The 12,114-nt window shown below is 45.8% G+C and overlaps 1 protein-coding gene across 2 annotated transcripts in view; it reads left to right on the forward strand.

Moving 5' to 3' along the window:
- The first annotated feature begins 4,969 nt into the window (after positions 1 to 4,969).
- The window catches only part of LOC125434437 (protein argonaute-1), a 57,001-nt gene continuing 49,856 nt past the window's right edge, over positions 4,970 to 12,114 (forward strand). For both annotated transcript variants that reach the window (XM_048499821.1, XM_048499822.1), the window contains exon 1: positions 4,970 to 5,175. In XM_048499821.1, the coding sequence (XP_048355778.1) occupies positions 5,151 to 5,175 (25 nt within the window). In that variant the 5' untranslated portion in view covers positions 4,970 to 5,150. The remainder of the gene's footprint in view (positions 5,176 to 12,114) is intronic.

Here is a 12,114-nt window from a genome sequence, read left to right on the forward strand (position 1 = left end):
TTTTGCAACTGCATCTGGTGCGCCCGCTTAGCTCTTTGTTGCAAAGTGTTGATGTTACCGCAGTTACTGTACTTTGGTCACCCACAGCATCTATAATTGGAAGGACGTTATTATGCGGAGTTGCTTCTGAGACTTGTTGGAAAGCTCCCTTTGGCACCGAAGACTGCAGCCAGATTAATGGGGATTTGCCTTCACGAACACGATTCCTCAGTGATGAGCGATTTGCAACGACTCCTTGTTTTTTTCTGTGTGCTGTTAAAAATATTTGGGTTTTTTTTAACCTAATGGTTCTGTAAGTGGTACCTAAAAGACAATCTGCCCCCAAATCATCAGGCTTGGTTTTTTAGACTGTCCTCCGAGCTATTGTGGTGGTTCTCTTCACCTTCACATGTCTTTGGAATAACAGCTGTTCATCTGTCATCGCTATTTGTAGCATTTAGATTTCTGGTGCAGACAATTTAATTTCCTCATGCCTTTATTCTACTTCCTATTCAACACGAAAGTGGCTCAACATCTAATGTATGGGGTCCCTATATGGATCCACGCATGGAAATCCAAGCTTGAACAGTTGCAGTCCAGCTTCCTATACAAAATCTTTGGAGTTCCACACTGTGTCCCCTATGCAGTCCTTTGCCTTGAGGCAGGACAGCACCTTCTGGAAACCAGGGCGTGGGGCGCCACTTTCAAATTTTGGGTGCGCCTCTGTTTCCATTCCATCTCCCACAGCTTGGTCCACCTAGTGATGCATGAACTCCAGGCCTCTGACTGCTGGCTACTACCCTGTTTCTCCGAAAATAAGACATCCCCTGAGAATAAGACGTAGTAGAGGTTTTGCTGAAGTGCTAAATATAAAACTTCCCCCGAAAGTAAGACGTAGCAAAGTTTTTGTTTGGAAGCATGCCCGTCGAACAGAACACCAGAGCATGCAGCTGTGGAGTGGAAGTTTTCCAAGTTGCCCTGTCTCCCATTTCCCATGGGACCAGCTTTCTCAAGTTCTTAAACTGACCACCTTGTAAGAAATTGGTTCCCATGTGGCAGACTTGAGTCACAGTGGAGGGATACCTGTGTGTGTGTGTGCATGTTTCCTGTTGAAAAAGGCACTTGATGAACAGTGGGTGGATGGGGAGGTTCCCTGTTATTTCTGACATGGAAGTGGCTTTGTGAAACTGCAGTGCCGCTAGACCTGACTCAAGGTGCCAAACTTTAAAACCTTGCTGCAATGCTGATATTTCCCTCCTAGGCAGTTCTGCTGTAGACTCCTGTGTAATCAAAGTATTTTTGGCTGTTTCTCACAACCACACCATGCCTGGCTGTGTCTCTTGCTGTTCAGCCTATGCTGGGTCTGCTTTGACATGTGACACCTTTTAGGTTTAACCTTGAGAGAGTTCAAGCCTACACCTAAAAAGGTAAAAGGTAAAAGTTTTGTGTATCTTACACTCACACCTGTCACAAAGACTCAAGTGGCTGAGGCTTCCAGGTGATGTGTGTGGTTTGGATGAGCAGAGCTAAGCAAGAGAATAATGTCTTTTTGCTCCGTGAACAAACACTAAAGGTGCTTTGCATTACTTTTTTTCTTGCAGAGGAATTGACTGAAAGAGGCAGTGGGGAAAAATTACTGCTCTCTAAGGCATCTTTCTTTGTGCTTAGCAGGGCCCCCTTTCCTTCAAACGGTGATTCTTCTTTTCCCTAAAAAAAAATTGGAACAAAGCCAAGGACCAGCATTTGTTGTTGGGATATTCCTGCTAGGGAAAAGGTCTAGATCTGTTCCAATAAACGTGAAGTGCATTTATTCTTGAATAGCCTGTATCTAGCACTGTTACCGCTGCTGCTCAAGTAACAATAAGTGATTTCAACTCAGCAACGTAATGAGGCGCAGGAAGCTGACGTTCTTCAAAGCAAAAGAATTTTATTTGTAGGTGATGGTCACAGCTCGGTCAGGAAAATCGCGCCCTTGCAACGCAGTGCAAGAACTTTTATTCCCAAAATTCAAAAGGGGGCAAAGGGGCATTAAAATGGGAGGTGAGGGGGCAAGTCCCTCACCAAAACACCAATAGGAAAACAAAACAACTCAAAAGCAAGATACAGTTACACTTTCTGAATGGGATTACCAAATCCCGCTGTCAGCTGTCTTCCCGTGAGATCTTGCAATGATGCTGAACAGAGAACAGATAAGGTCCATTCACGAAATCCAGGTGGGCTCGCTGCCGCACCCAGCTATCTCCTCTATCAGATGGCTGTTTTCTTTGGTAGTACCCTGAGGCTCCCGCCTCACATTGCTGCAACACAGTTTAAACTGTCCAATGGTGGTCCCTGCACGTCTTCCAATGGCTGGGGACCTTTGGGTGCTGGCAACAGATTCGATTTGCAAGTCCAAGGAGAGTCTTTGTCTCTGTCAAGGAGTTGGCTGGGCGTTGGTCTAAGCTGCATTCCAGAGTCAACTTTCTTGTCCCTTAATATCAAACCTTTCAGGCCACTGCTTTGGCCATCAGACACACATTTCAAAAATAACATTTCTAAACTTAAACATTACGGAAACCTTAAAGGGATAAACACATATACTTACAGGCAACACTTTCCTAAACCTAATAATAACAAAATCTTAAACTTAACTGGAGAACCTAGTCAAACGAAAATCTTAAACAGCGGGCACATCATAAATTCAACTAAAAAGGGGCTTTTATTACATCCTAGAATGGCATAAACAAGAGGGAAACCATATAGCATTGGTACAATCCTACATATATGTTCTCTATGAGCCTTATGGAGGCTTCTGAACCACACAAGTCTCCGCGTCCGGGCATGGAGCCAGTGTAGCCAGGCAACCTGACTCAGGAAAATATTTTGTTTATTTTCCTGGTGGTAACAACACTGCAAGGTTTTTATAATGCATGTGAATGTCCTGTGAGTGATACAGATATGTGAGAGAAAGGGGGAAGTATTGTGGCTCAATGTTAGAGCATCTATTTGGTATATGGAAGGTCCCAGGTCCAATTCTAGACATCTCCTTTTAAAAAGTATCAGGTACTAAATGATGTGAAAGATCTGAGACATGGGGGTGGGGGCTGGTGTCAGTCTTACCAGACCAGAGTGATCCTAATAGACCAAAGTTTTCACACTGCAGACGGCTGCTTCCCATGTTCACGTGACCGTTTATAAGGGAAGGGGCCAACAGCTCTGTGGCCGGCTACCTTATTTGTGTGTAGAAGGTATCAGGTTCTATCTCCTGCATCTCTAATTAAAATACATGTGTTATGAGTGACGTGAAACACACGTGAGATCCCAAGAGGTGATCCCAGTCAGACTAGACGAGACTGAACTTAGTAGGGCAATGGTCTGAATCAGCAGGAGACAGTTTTATAGGGTGCAGTCTGGGAAAGCATGAATAAAGTAGCATATATTTGGTAGGATTGCCAGGTGCCCCATGGCAATTGGCAGGTAGGGTTGCCAGCTGTGTAGAGCAGGGGTCTGCAACCTGTGGCTCTCCAGATGTTCATGGCATGCTGGCAGGGGCTGATGGGATTTGTAGTCCATGAACATCTGTAGAGCCGCAGGTTGCAGACTCCTGGCGTAGAGAAATACCTAGAGACTTGGGGGTGGGGGAGCCTGGGGAGGGAAGAGTATAATGCAGTATTCTTCCTCAGCAGGGTATAATGCCATAGAGACCACCCTTCAAAGCAGCCATTTTATCCAGAGGAACTGATCTTGGTTGTCTGGAAATCAATTATAGTAGTGGGAGTTCTCCGGTCATTTTCCGGAGGCAAGTGGGGATGGGGGTAGGATTGTCAGATCCAGAGAACTCCTAGCTGTATTGATTTTCTAGTTGCAAGAAATGTTTAAAACGTAGACTGCAAACTGTAATTCTGTCTCGGACCTCCCCACCATCTCATTCCAGCACTGCATAGCTGCACCTCTTCTAGCCGCCAACAACTACAATTGAAAGCATTGGGTAGCCTCGTTTTGGCTTCAAAATGGCGGCCGTGCTGCATAGGCCCTATATGGCCCTCTTGTTTGAACCCTGCATTTTCTCCAACAGCCGCCAGATGGCTCTGCCACCTGAATGATTTCCCTTTCCCTTTGTTGGCAACAGGAGCCGAGGAGAAAGAGCAAAGGGCTAAAGACTTATGGATCTCACGTAAAATTTCCGATTCCCAATGGCACTTAGTTGGAATTCCATGTTCGGGGTAGAAGAAATAGGAATGAACTAATGTTAAATTTAATCAAACGTGGCTAAAAGCTCTCTTTCGCTGCATTGGTTTGAAATAATCAGGCTTGCACCTCCCCATCTTTTCTGTGCTATTTAGTGACCTGGACAAACAGAAATCTCACCAAGATGCTGTCATGATAAGAAAGTTAAATTACTACTAGTCCGATTCTATTAAGTAGTCCCGCCCCTCCCCGCTAGTTTGAACTTTTGAAACGGATTCCCCCATCCCTTAAAAAAAGTACAACTGGGAAAAGTTCATGTAAGGAAAGAAAGGCTTCGCATAGAGAAAGTCGATAGGAAGAACTCCCCTTCCAATGAAGAGGAAATAGAATTCACTGCCACTGGAAGTAGTTATGGGTACGAATATAGTTATAACGAGCTACTACACAGATTCATAGAGGGGACTTCAAGGTCTCCTTTAAGATCTGGGATTAGTTTATAGGCTGAAGGGTAATTATCGCTATAATTTTAATGCTGATTTTATATACTGTATAAAATTAATAAAATAAAAATAAAGAGAACCTCCACATCCAGCGACAGTCAACCTCTGAATACCTTTGAAATGGGAGAATTTCAGGGCAACGCCTACGCTTTAGTCTCCGCCTCCTGTTTTTTGGCTGTCCCGAGTAACTGGCTTGTCACTGATCGAGCAAGGATGCTAGGACCCTTCTAGCAGATGCTGTTGGGAGGAGTCGAATAGAAACTGGAAGTGGTGGCTACTTAGGGACTCTGTAACTGGCCGTCTCTCTTGAGAGCGAAAGAGAAGTGGCTCCTCTACGCGGCGTCGGCGCTGGCGGTTGGCTGCCCCACCGCGCGTGCGCGGCTCGGCGACTGGCCGCCTGCCTCGCGCCGATTGAGAGGCTGCGGCTGCAGCAGCGCTCGCGGCGCCCCGTTTCCTTCACCCCCATCCCCCCGCTAAGCTCGGGGCGACGCCCGCGTGGATGGGATGGAAGCGGGACCCTCGGGAGCAGGTGGGAGCAAAAGAGATGGCATGCGGATCTGGGGGAGTGGGGCCCGCGAGGATGGTCTCCCGGGGAGGGGGGTTGCAATAGCCTCGGGGGCTTATGGTAGGTGGTGCATGGGAAAGAGAGAAGTATATTTGGGAAGGAAGATCTTAGGAAAGAGTACATGCATTTCTGTGTCTGGGGTGATTGCAGTAGGTTCGGGGGCTACGGAGAGAAGGAGACAGGGAGCAAAAATGGGGGTTGTAAAGATCGGTCCGGTGGAGGAGGAAAGGCTTTTGCATAGCCGACCGTCCTCTGTTGGGATGTCGGAGGTGCGGGGGCTTTATGGGTGTCGTCGAGGGAAAGCAGCTGGGAACAAAAAAAGGGTCTGCCGAAGAATGGGGTGCTGTGGTGGGTTGGGAAGGGGGCTGCGGCGTGGATGCAGTAGGAGTGGGGGCGAGTGATGCTGAGAGGGCCACCAATGAGCCGCATTGATAAACTAGGGCGAAGTAATGGTCTGGGAGGGGGGTCGTCGCGGAGAAGCGGGTGCCTGCTGCCAGGCAGAGTTGAGAACCAGCTCCCTCTATCCCCACCAAGAATGACCGGAGGAGTCGCATCTTTTCCTGTGGGGCTCGAAGATCACTGAGGAAGGGAGGGAATCTCTAGGGAGAATTAATGGGGGGGGGGGGGCAGTGCATGGGAGCTGAGCAGTTCTAAACGAAAGACCAAGTCGGGGTACGCCCGGAGAAAAAGTCTTGAGCTGCGGAGAGAGACAGATGTAGGGTGGAAAGCATGTGCAAGTGTGGGGGTGGCGGGGATGGTGCTGGTCTGGGCAGATGTGTAGTGGACTTCTCAGAGAGGAGTGCGTGTCTTACAATGCGGGGGGGGGGCGCGGTAAAAGGAAGTTGCACAGAAAATAAATGTGGGGAAGAAGAGGTTGGTGTGTATTGTGGATCTCCAAAGGCTGAAATGGGGGGGGGGAGGGGGACAGCAGAGGCTGCTGTGGTCTTCTGCTCTGAACCAACAAAGACCCCCCCCCCCCTGTATTAATTGAAACTTTGGGGTTAAGGCAGGATGAGTTATGAAGGTCCTTTGGGGGCTTGTGACCTATTTGGTTCTAAAGGTGGGTATAGTCTTGATTTATGTGCTGGGGGAGTAGTTGCAGAGTAGAGAGCAGGTTGTTAAGGATGCCTCCTGCTGACTCATTGAGTTCTGGGAAATTATTTGGGGGAGTGGGGAAATACAGGCAGTGCATTCATTCTGTCTGGCTCTTTCATGAAAAGGGGGTGAGATCTGATCCGTGAAACATGTCTGGAAGGGAGAGTGGACTGAAAGCTAGGGTTCGCCTCTTAGGCCAAGAGGAGCAAAAAGCAGCTGATGGGTTTCCCCTCCAGGCAGAACTTGGGGGAACCGGGTCACCTTTGAAGTTATGGGGAACTGGAAGAAGACAGTCCAGAGCATCTTGTCAACAGCAGTGGGGGTGAAATCTTCCTTTCTCTCCTGCTCTTCCTTAATATTCTGAAAACCCAGTATCCTGCTTGGTGTTTCTCTATCCGGCCCTTTTTCTGTCACAGAACTGAAGCTGTTATGTGCTCCTAGAAATCCCATCCAGGGTTGAGCTTCCCATGATGGTCTGAACTTCAGCAAAGTTGCATTGTCTTGCTCCATCTATCCCATATCCTGGTTTTCCTTTCTTTAAACAGGCTCCTTCCTCCCCCCATCCTTGCTTCCAGTCAGAAAAGTGTTGAAAATTTCAGTTTCCCTAGATCAGTTGGTGTGGTGTAGAAAGCCAGGAGATATAAATCTGTTATATTTGTGTATTTCAAAGGTGTCCAACTCTGGCGCTTCAGATGTTCAATTGGCCATGCCAGCAGGGGCTGATGGGAATTGTAGTCAATGAACATCTGAAGCACCAGAGTTGGACACCCCTGGTGTATTTGAACCATCAGAGTAGTTTGTGATCTTTAATTGGCTTGACTTTGTCCCACAGGGTGGGAAGATAGGATTCCAGCAGTACTTTAGAGACAGTTTATTCCATCATAACCTTTTGTGAGTCAGAGAAGCCTGCTTTCAGTTAAGATCCATTTATATTGGGAACAGAAAAGTGGACTGGAGTGGATGGTGCAAAAAGAGAGGCTCGTTTAAATCAGGCTCACGTAAAAGTAGCCAGTATACTCTGAGTGAAGCAGTCTGGAATTAACATCCTAAGAAGTAGAGTGGTTCTACAGATAAGGACATCTAGTAGGTAAAACAAGAAGATATTAATATTATGCATAAATAAAACTGTGGCTGATCACAAGTAATGACGCCAAGGATATACAATCAGCCTGTGGCAGAGTTGAGACTTAATCTAAATTTAATCAGGTTGGCTGGAGAGAGATGAGGTCTTCTTAACCCATTTGTGGTATGGTGGTTAAGAGTGGTGGACTCCAGTCTGGAGAACTGGGGTTGATTCCTTGGTTCTCTACATGAAGCCTGCTGGGTGACCTTGAGTTAGTCACAGTTCTCTCAGAACTCTCACCTGCCTCACAAGTTGTGGGGAGAGGAATGGAAGGAGTTTGTATGCTGCTTTGAGACATCTTATGGTTGAGAAAAGTGGGGTATAAATCCAAACAGTTCTTCTTTGTCGTTATACGATGCTTGTTTTGCTTTAAGTTTGTGAGAATTCTGGCATGTGCAGATGCTGTTTTCGTAAATGAATTGTAGCCTGGTGTTTGTGACCTAATTCCACAGTCGCTTTCCAATTTGGGAATATGTCCACAGAGGTATCTAAGCAGCAGTGGTACCCAAGCTAGTTGAAAAGTTGGGCATGGTTTGTTTTCATTTGATCAGGCAAAGAATTTTGCTCTGGATCCAGTTCTTTAATATCAGGACTGTTTGAAGACTTCCCAGTCATTAAATAAAAGCAGCCCACCAGCCTGGGCTTAGAAGTGGGGATGATACTTGAAAGAGGAATGGTGGGTTGCCAAGTAAGTTGAATTAGAAGATTGGACTGCTGGATTTTCTTGACCAGTTTCTCATTTGATGTGTATGTGTAGTGAATAATTTAGAGGCACATGCAGGCACCAAATGGCAAAAAAAAGCGCTCAGTATATTCACAGTGTTTCTTTTGATTTAAGGGAACAGGAGGGCAGAACTTGCCTAGATTAATGTTATTTCGTTTTCAAAGATGTGCTTTTTTCCTGGCTAAAAAATGGCAGGCAAGTTAGGCCAGTAACAGTGAACCTATGACACACATTCCAAAAGCGACATGCTGTGACATTTTGGATGACACACCGGTGTTCACCATCACCCAACAACAGCTATTCTCCCTGTTTGAGTCTGATTCATTTTTGTAACTATTTGACGTTTCTTTATATAATACATAGCACCACATATGATTGGACTATATTTGTTTTGAATAAATTAATATGTAAAGAATTGTTTCTCTTTTGTTTGGGGTTGGCGGGGGGACGACGACACGCCAGCAGAGTCAAGTGGGGCACACTGAATCCCATTTTTGGCACACTTGAGTCCAAAAGATTCACCATCACTGACTTAGACCCTTAAAGGCTTAGCTGTGCTGTACACACATAAGAATAACGTCCTCTTTTGGAGCCTAACTCTGCTGTTTCTTAAGGAGTTGCTGTTCTTGGTGAGCCTGTATTAGGGGGTGAGCCCAAAGCAGGGGCTCAGTGCAGGGGAGCAGCAGGAATCTTCTGGGAACAGCTAATTACAATGATTTACCTCTGTATGATTGAATGTTCTAGTTATCTTTGAAGCAGAATTGCTGCAGAATCTTCTGCTGCTGGCAGAAGCTGGTTAAAAGGGAGCAAGACCAGGGCAGTAAATCTTGCAGGGATGCAGCAGGCAGCCTCCTTTGGGCCTTGGCAGTTAAGAGCTACTTATATGTGCAAAGCACACCGTTTGGGCACTATGTTCTAAATGCTTTCTTTTATGCTGAACTTGACTTCAAAGAAGTGCAACTACTAAATTAAGGAAAGCGCTGATGTTCTGCCCAGTGTCTCCTATACGTGTGTGTATGTGTGATTCTTTTTAAAGGCCAGCTTTAAAGGGTCACATAAGGTCATTATTTTCTTGATGGCTATGTGGCAGCTTTACCTTTTGCCTTCCTCACTTAACAGTGCGCAGGGTGTCACTACCCATCCCTCTTCACTAGGAAGTAATATCAGGACACGTTCAGAAGGCACCTACCTAATTTAACCACTCTCTTGAATCTAAGTGGCTGAAGGTCTGGAAGGTTCCTCAGGGGAGAAGATCGTGCTTGCCTTCTGTCATATATTGCAGTAACATATTACAATGCAGCCGATCCTTGTTCAGCTTTACTTCATTTGGAAAACCTTTCTTGTAGTGGCGAAGACTCTATTAGGGCAATGCTTTGGGGTCTATACCCTTGTGTGGTGTCATGCCAGTTTCTCTTCAGTGTGCTCAGAGGTTGACAACACAGCTGTGTTTTAAATTTGCCTCCATCTAGTGCAGTGGAAGGCCTCGTGCCCCTCAAGAAAAGTGCCTGCTATCTTTGTGACATCCCTCCCCTGCCCGGAGGTTATCGGTAATTACCGTCTTTGAAAATTTTGCCCCTCTGTGCAGAAAGAGAGAAAGGAAAGGAAGGCGGCTGTTTCCTGTGTAATGCACTGTGCTTGGTAGTTCCACAAATATGAATGGATTAGTACAAAGAAGACATTCTGCTTGTCACCAGAGTTGTAGATCAGGGTGACTTCATTGGTCCAGGGCTAGATCTTGATGGTAGACTGGATGGGTGTTTGACGGGACTCCTAAGACCCCCCTAAACTATGCTATAAGAAGGTCAGAGGGTGCATGGAAGAGTTCCTGACTTGCATGCCCTACTTCAGGGGTGTCCAACTCTGGTGCTTCAAATGTTCATGGACTACAATTTCCATCAGCCCATGCTGGCATGGCCAATTGGTCACGCCAGCAGGGGCTGATGGGAATTGTAGTCCATGAACATCTGAAGCGTCAAGAGTTGGACACCCATGCCCTACTTCTAGATTAAGGGGAGAGTGGCCCTGGAGACCCCCACCTCCCAAAGTGGCCCACTGCACATACCAAGGGTTGACTCTCCTTTAGAGTGGCACAACCTCCAACAGTAATGCTGAAGGTTTCCTGCATTGCTACATCTTCTCCACACTCTTCCTGGGTATACTACAAATATCCTACATGAAGTAATTGCATAGTAGGAATAATGCAGGAGTAGCATTCTGCCCATGCCTCCATTGACGTGAGCATGCAAATACTGAAGAAAGGATAAACACTCCGCTTAAAGAAACTATTCAGTTCACATGAATTTTAATTAATGAATATTTGCAACAGCTTTCATGTGGGTGGTAGAGGACACACGGTAGAATAGGCGGTGATTTTTGTCAGTGTGGGGGAGTTGTGCCATATTGGGTCGTCGGCTTTGGGGACTTTGGATGCACTGGAGCTGCCCTTTGTGCTAGTCCCAGTCGAGAAGGGTGCTGGTGAAGAGCACTTCGCCCTTGATAGTGCAGATAGACAGCGGGGGCCATCAGAAGATGCATTCTTCTTATATAACAGAAAGCCTCCTTGTAAGAGGTTGCCTGTTATTGCCTTCATGCTGTCATGCCTTTTCAAAAACTACTGGTTCCCGTCTGAGAAGAGAAAAGGGAAGATCTCTTCTAATGTTTGCTGCTGATGTTTTGTTTAAACTCTTAAAAGAATAAAAGTATATTGGGTCTCTCCTGCCCCCAGGGTACCTCAGATGCATAAAATGTGTTGAATTGTTTTCCATGATCTGGTCTTTGCTGGCCATGTGACTGCACTGTGATTGGTTAATTCATTAAAGCATGTATATTCCACTTTTCTCCTCAGTGGGAAACCCAAAGTGGTTTCATCAGTGTTTCCCCTCCCTCTCTTTGTCTCAGTAAGACCCCTGTGAGTTAGGCTAGGCTGAATGTGTGTGAATGGTCCAAGTTCACCCTTCCAGCTTCCCTGATATTGTGGGGATTTGAACTTGGGCGTTCCAGACTGTTGTTTGAGAGTCTTACTGTTATACCACTCTGGACCATTCCAGATGACCACTTTAGTTAGGCAAGCTTTGGGAATACCTTTGTGAGACTACAGTGAAACTCCTTGTCTCTCCCAGTGAGCTTCCACAAGAATGGGAATTTGAACCTGGGTCTTCCAAATCTTAATCTGATGATCTAAACAGCACACTGGCTGTTTAGGAGAAACAGTTGCTGTTCAGTATTTAAAGTTCTGGAGAGTTACTGAGTACAAAGTTGCCCACTGTCAGTGGCATAAAAAGAACCTGCTAAATTTTGCAGATGTTGAAGGCCAAATTAGTCTAGCTGTTGAGTTTTTTTGTTATGCCCTAAGCGGAGGAAGATTGCTGTTAAAATGCTAATTGCAAGCAGGTGACACTTCTGAAATCTTTAGAGAAACCCTTCAAAATGGTCTGTGGCCCTCTAAAATTATTTCAGATGTACCTTTGAAAGCCATAAATGGGGAAGGGAAAAAAGTGTCAGGAAAAGTATCTGGTAGTGATTCTTCCAAGCAAAAAATGGAATATGCCCTTGAAAAAGTCACTCTGCTGGGTTGTTGTGCTTTTTATTTAATTCATATACACATGGCCTTTTCCCTCAGTGTGAACTCAGCCTTTCTTCTGTTTTTTCCCTGTTCTCTGTTTAATCCTCACAAGTCTGTGAGGTAGGCTAGGCGGAGACCGTGAGACCCGTCAAACTTCCTTGGCAGAGTGGGGATTTGAATCTGGGTCTCCCAGATCTTTGTGTGACACTTTAACCACTACACTGCTCTAGATCAACCTAGATAATTTCAGGCAAGCTTTGGGATTGTCTTCCTTTTCGTTAAATCAATAACAAAATTCTTTGTCTCTGTTTAGCAAGTTATTTTTGTAAAGGCTGGGAAAACCTAGAAATGTCTACCTGGTCACTTCAGTATACTTCAGTACAGATGCTGAGGAATTTT

Source organism: Sphaerodactylus townsendi, linkage group LG06, assembly GCF_021028975.2.
Source record: "Sphaerodactylus townsendi isolate TG3544 linkage group LG06, MPM_Stown_v2.3, whole genome shotgun sequence".
Classification (NCBI taxonomy): Eukaryota; Metazoa; Chordata; class Lepidosauria; order Squamata; family Sphaerodactylidae; genus Sphaerodactylus; species Sphaerodactylus townsendi.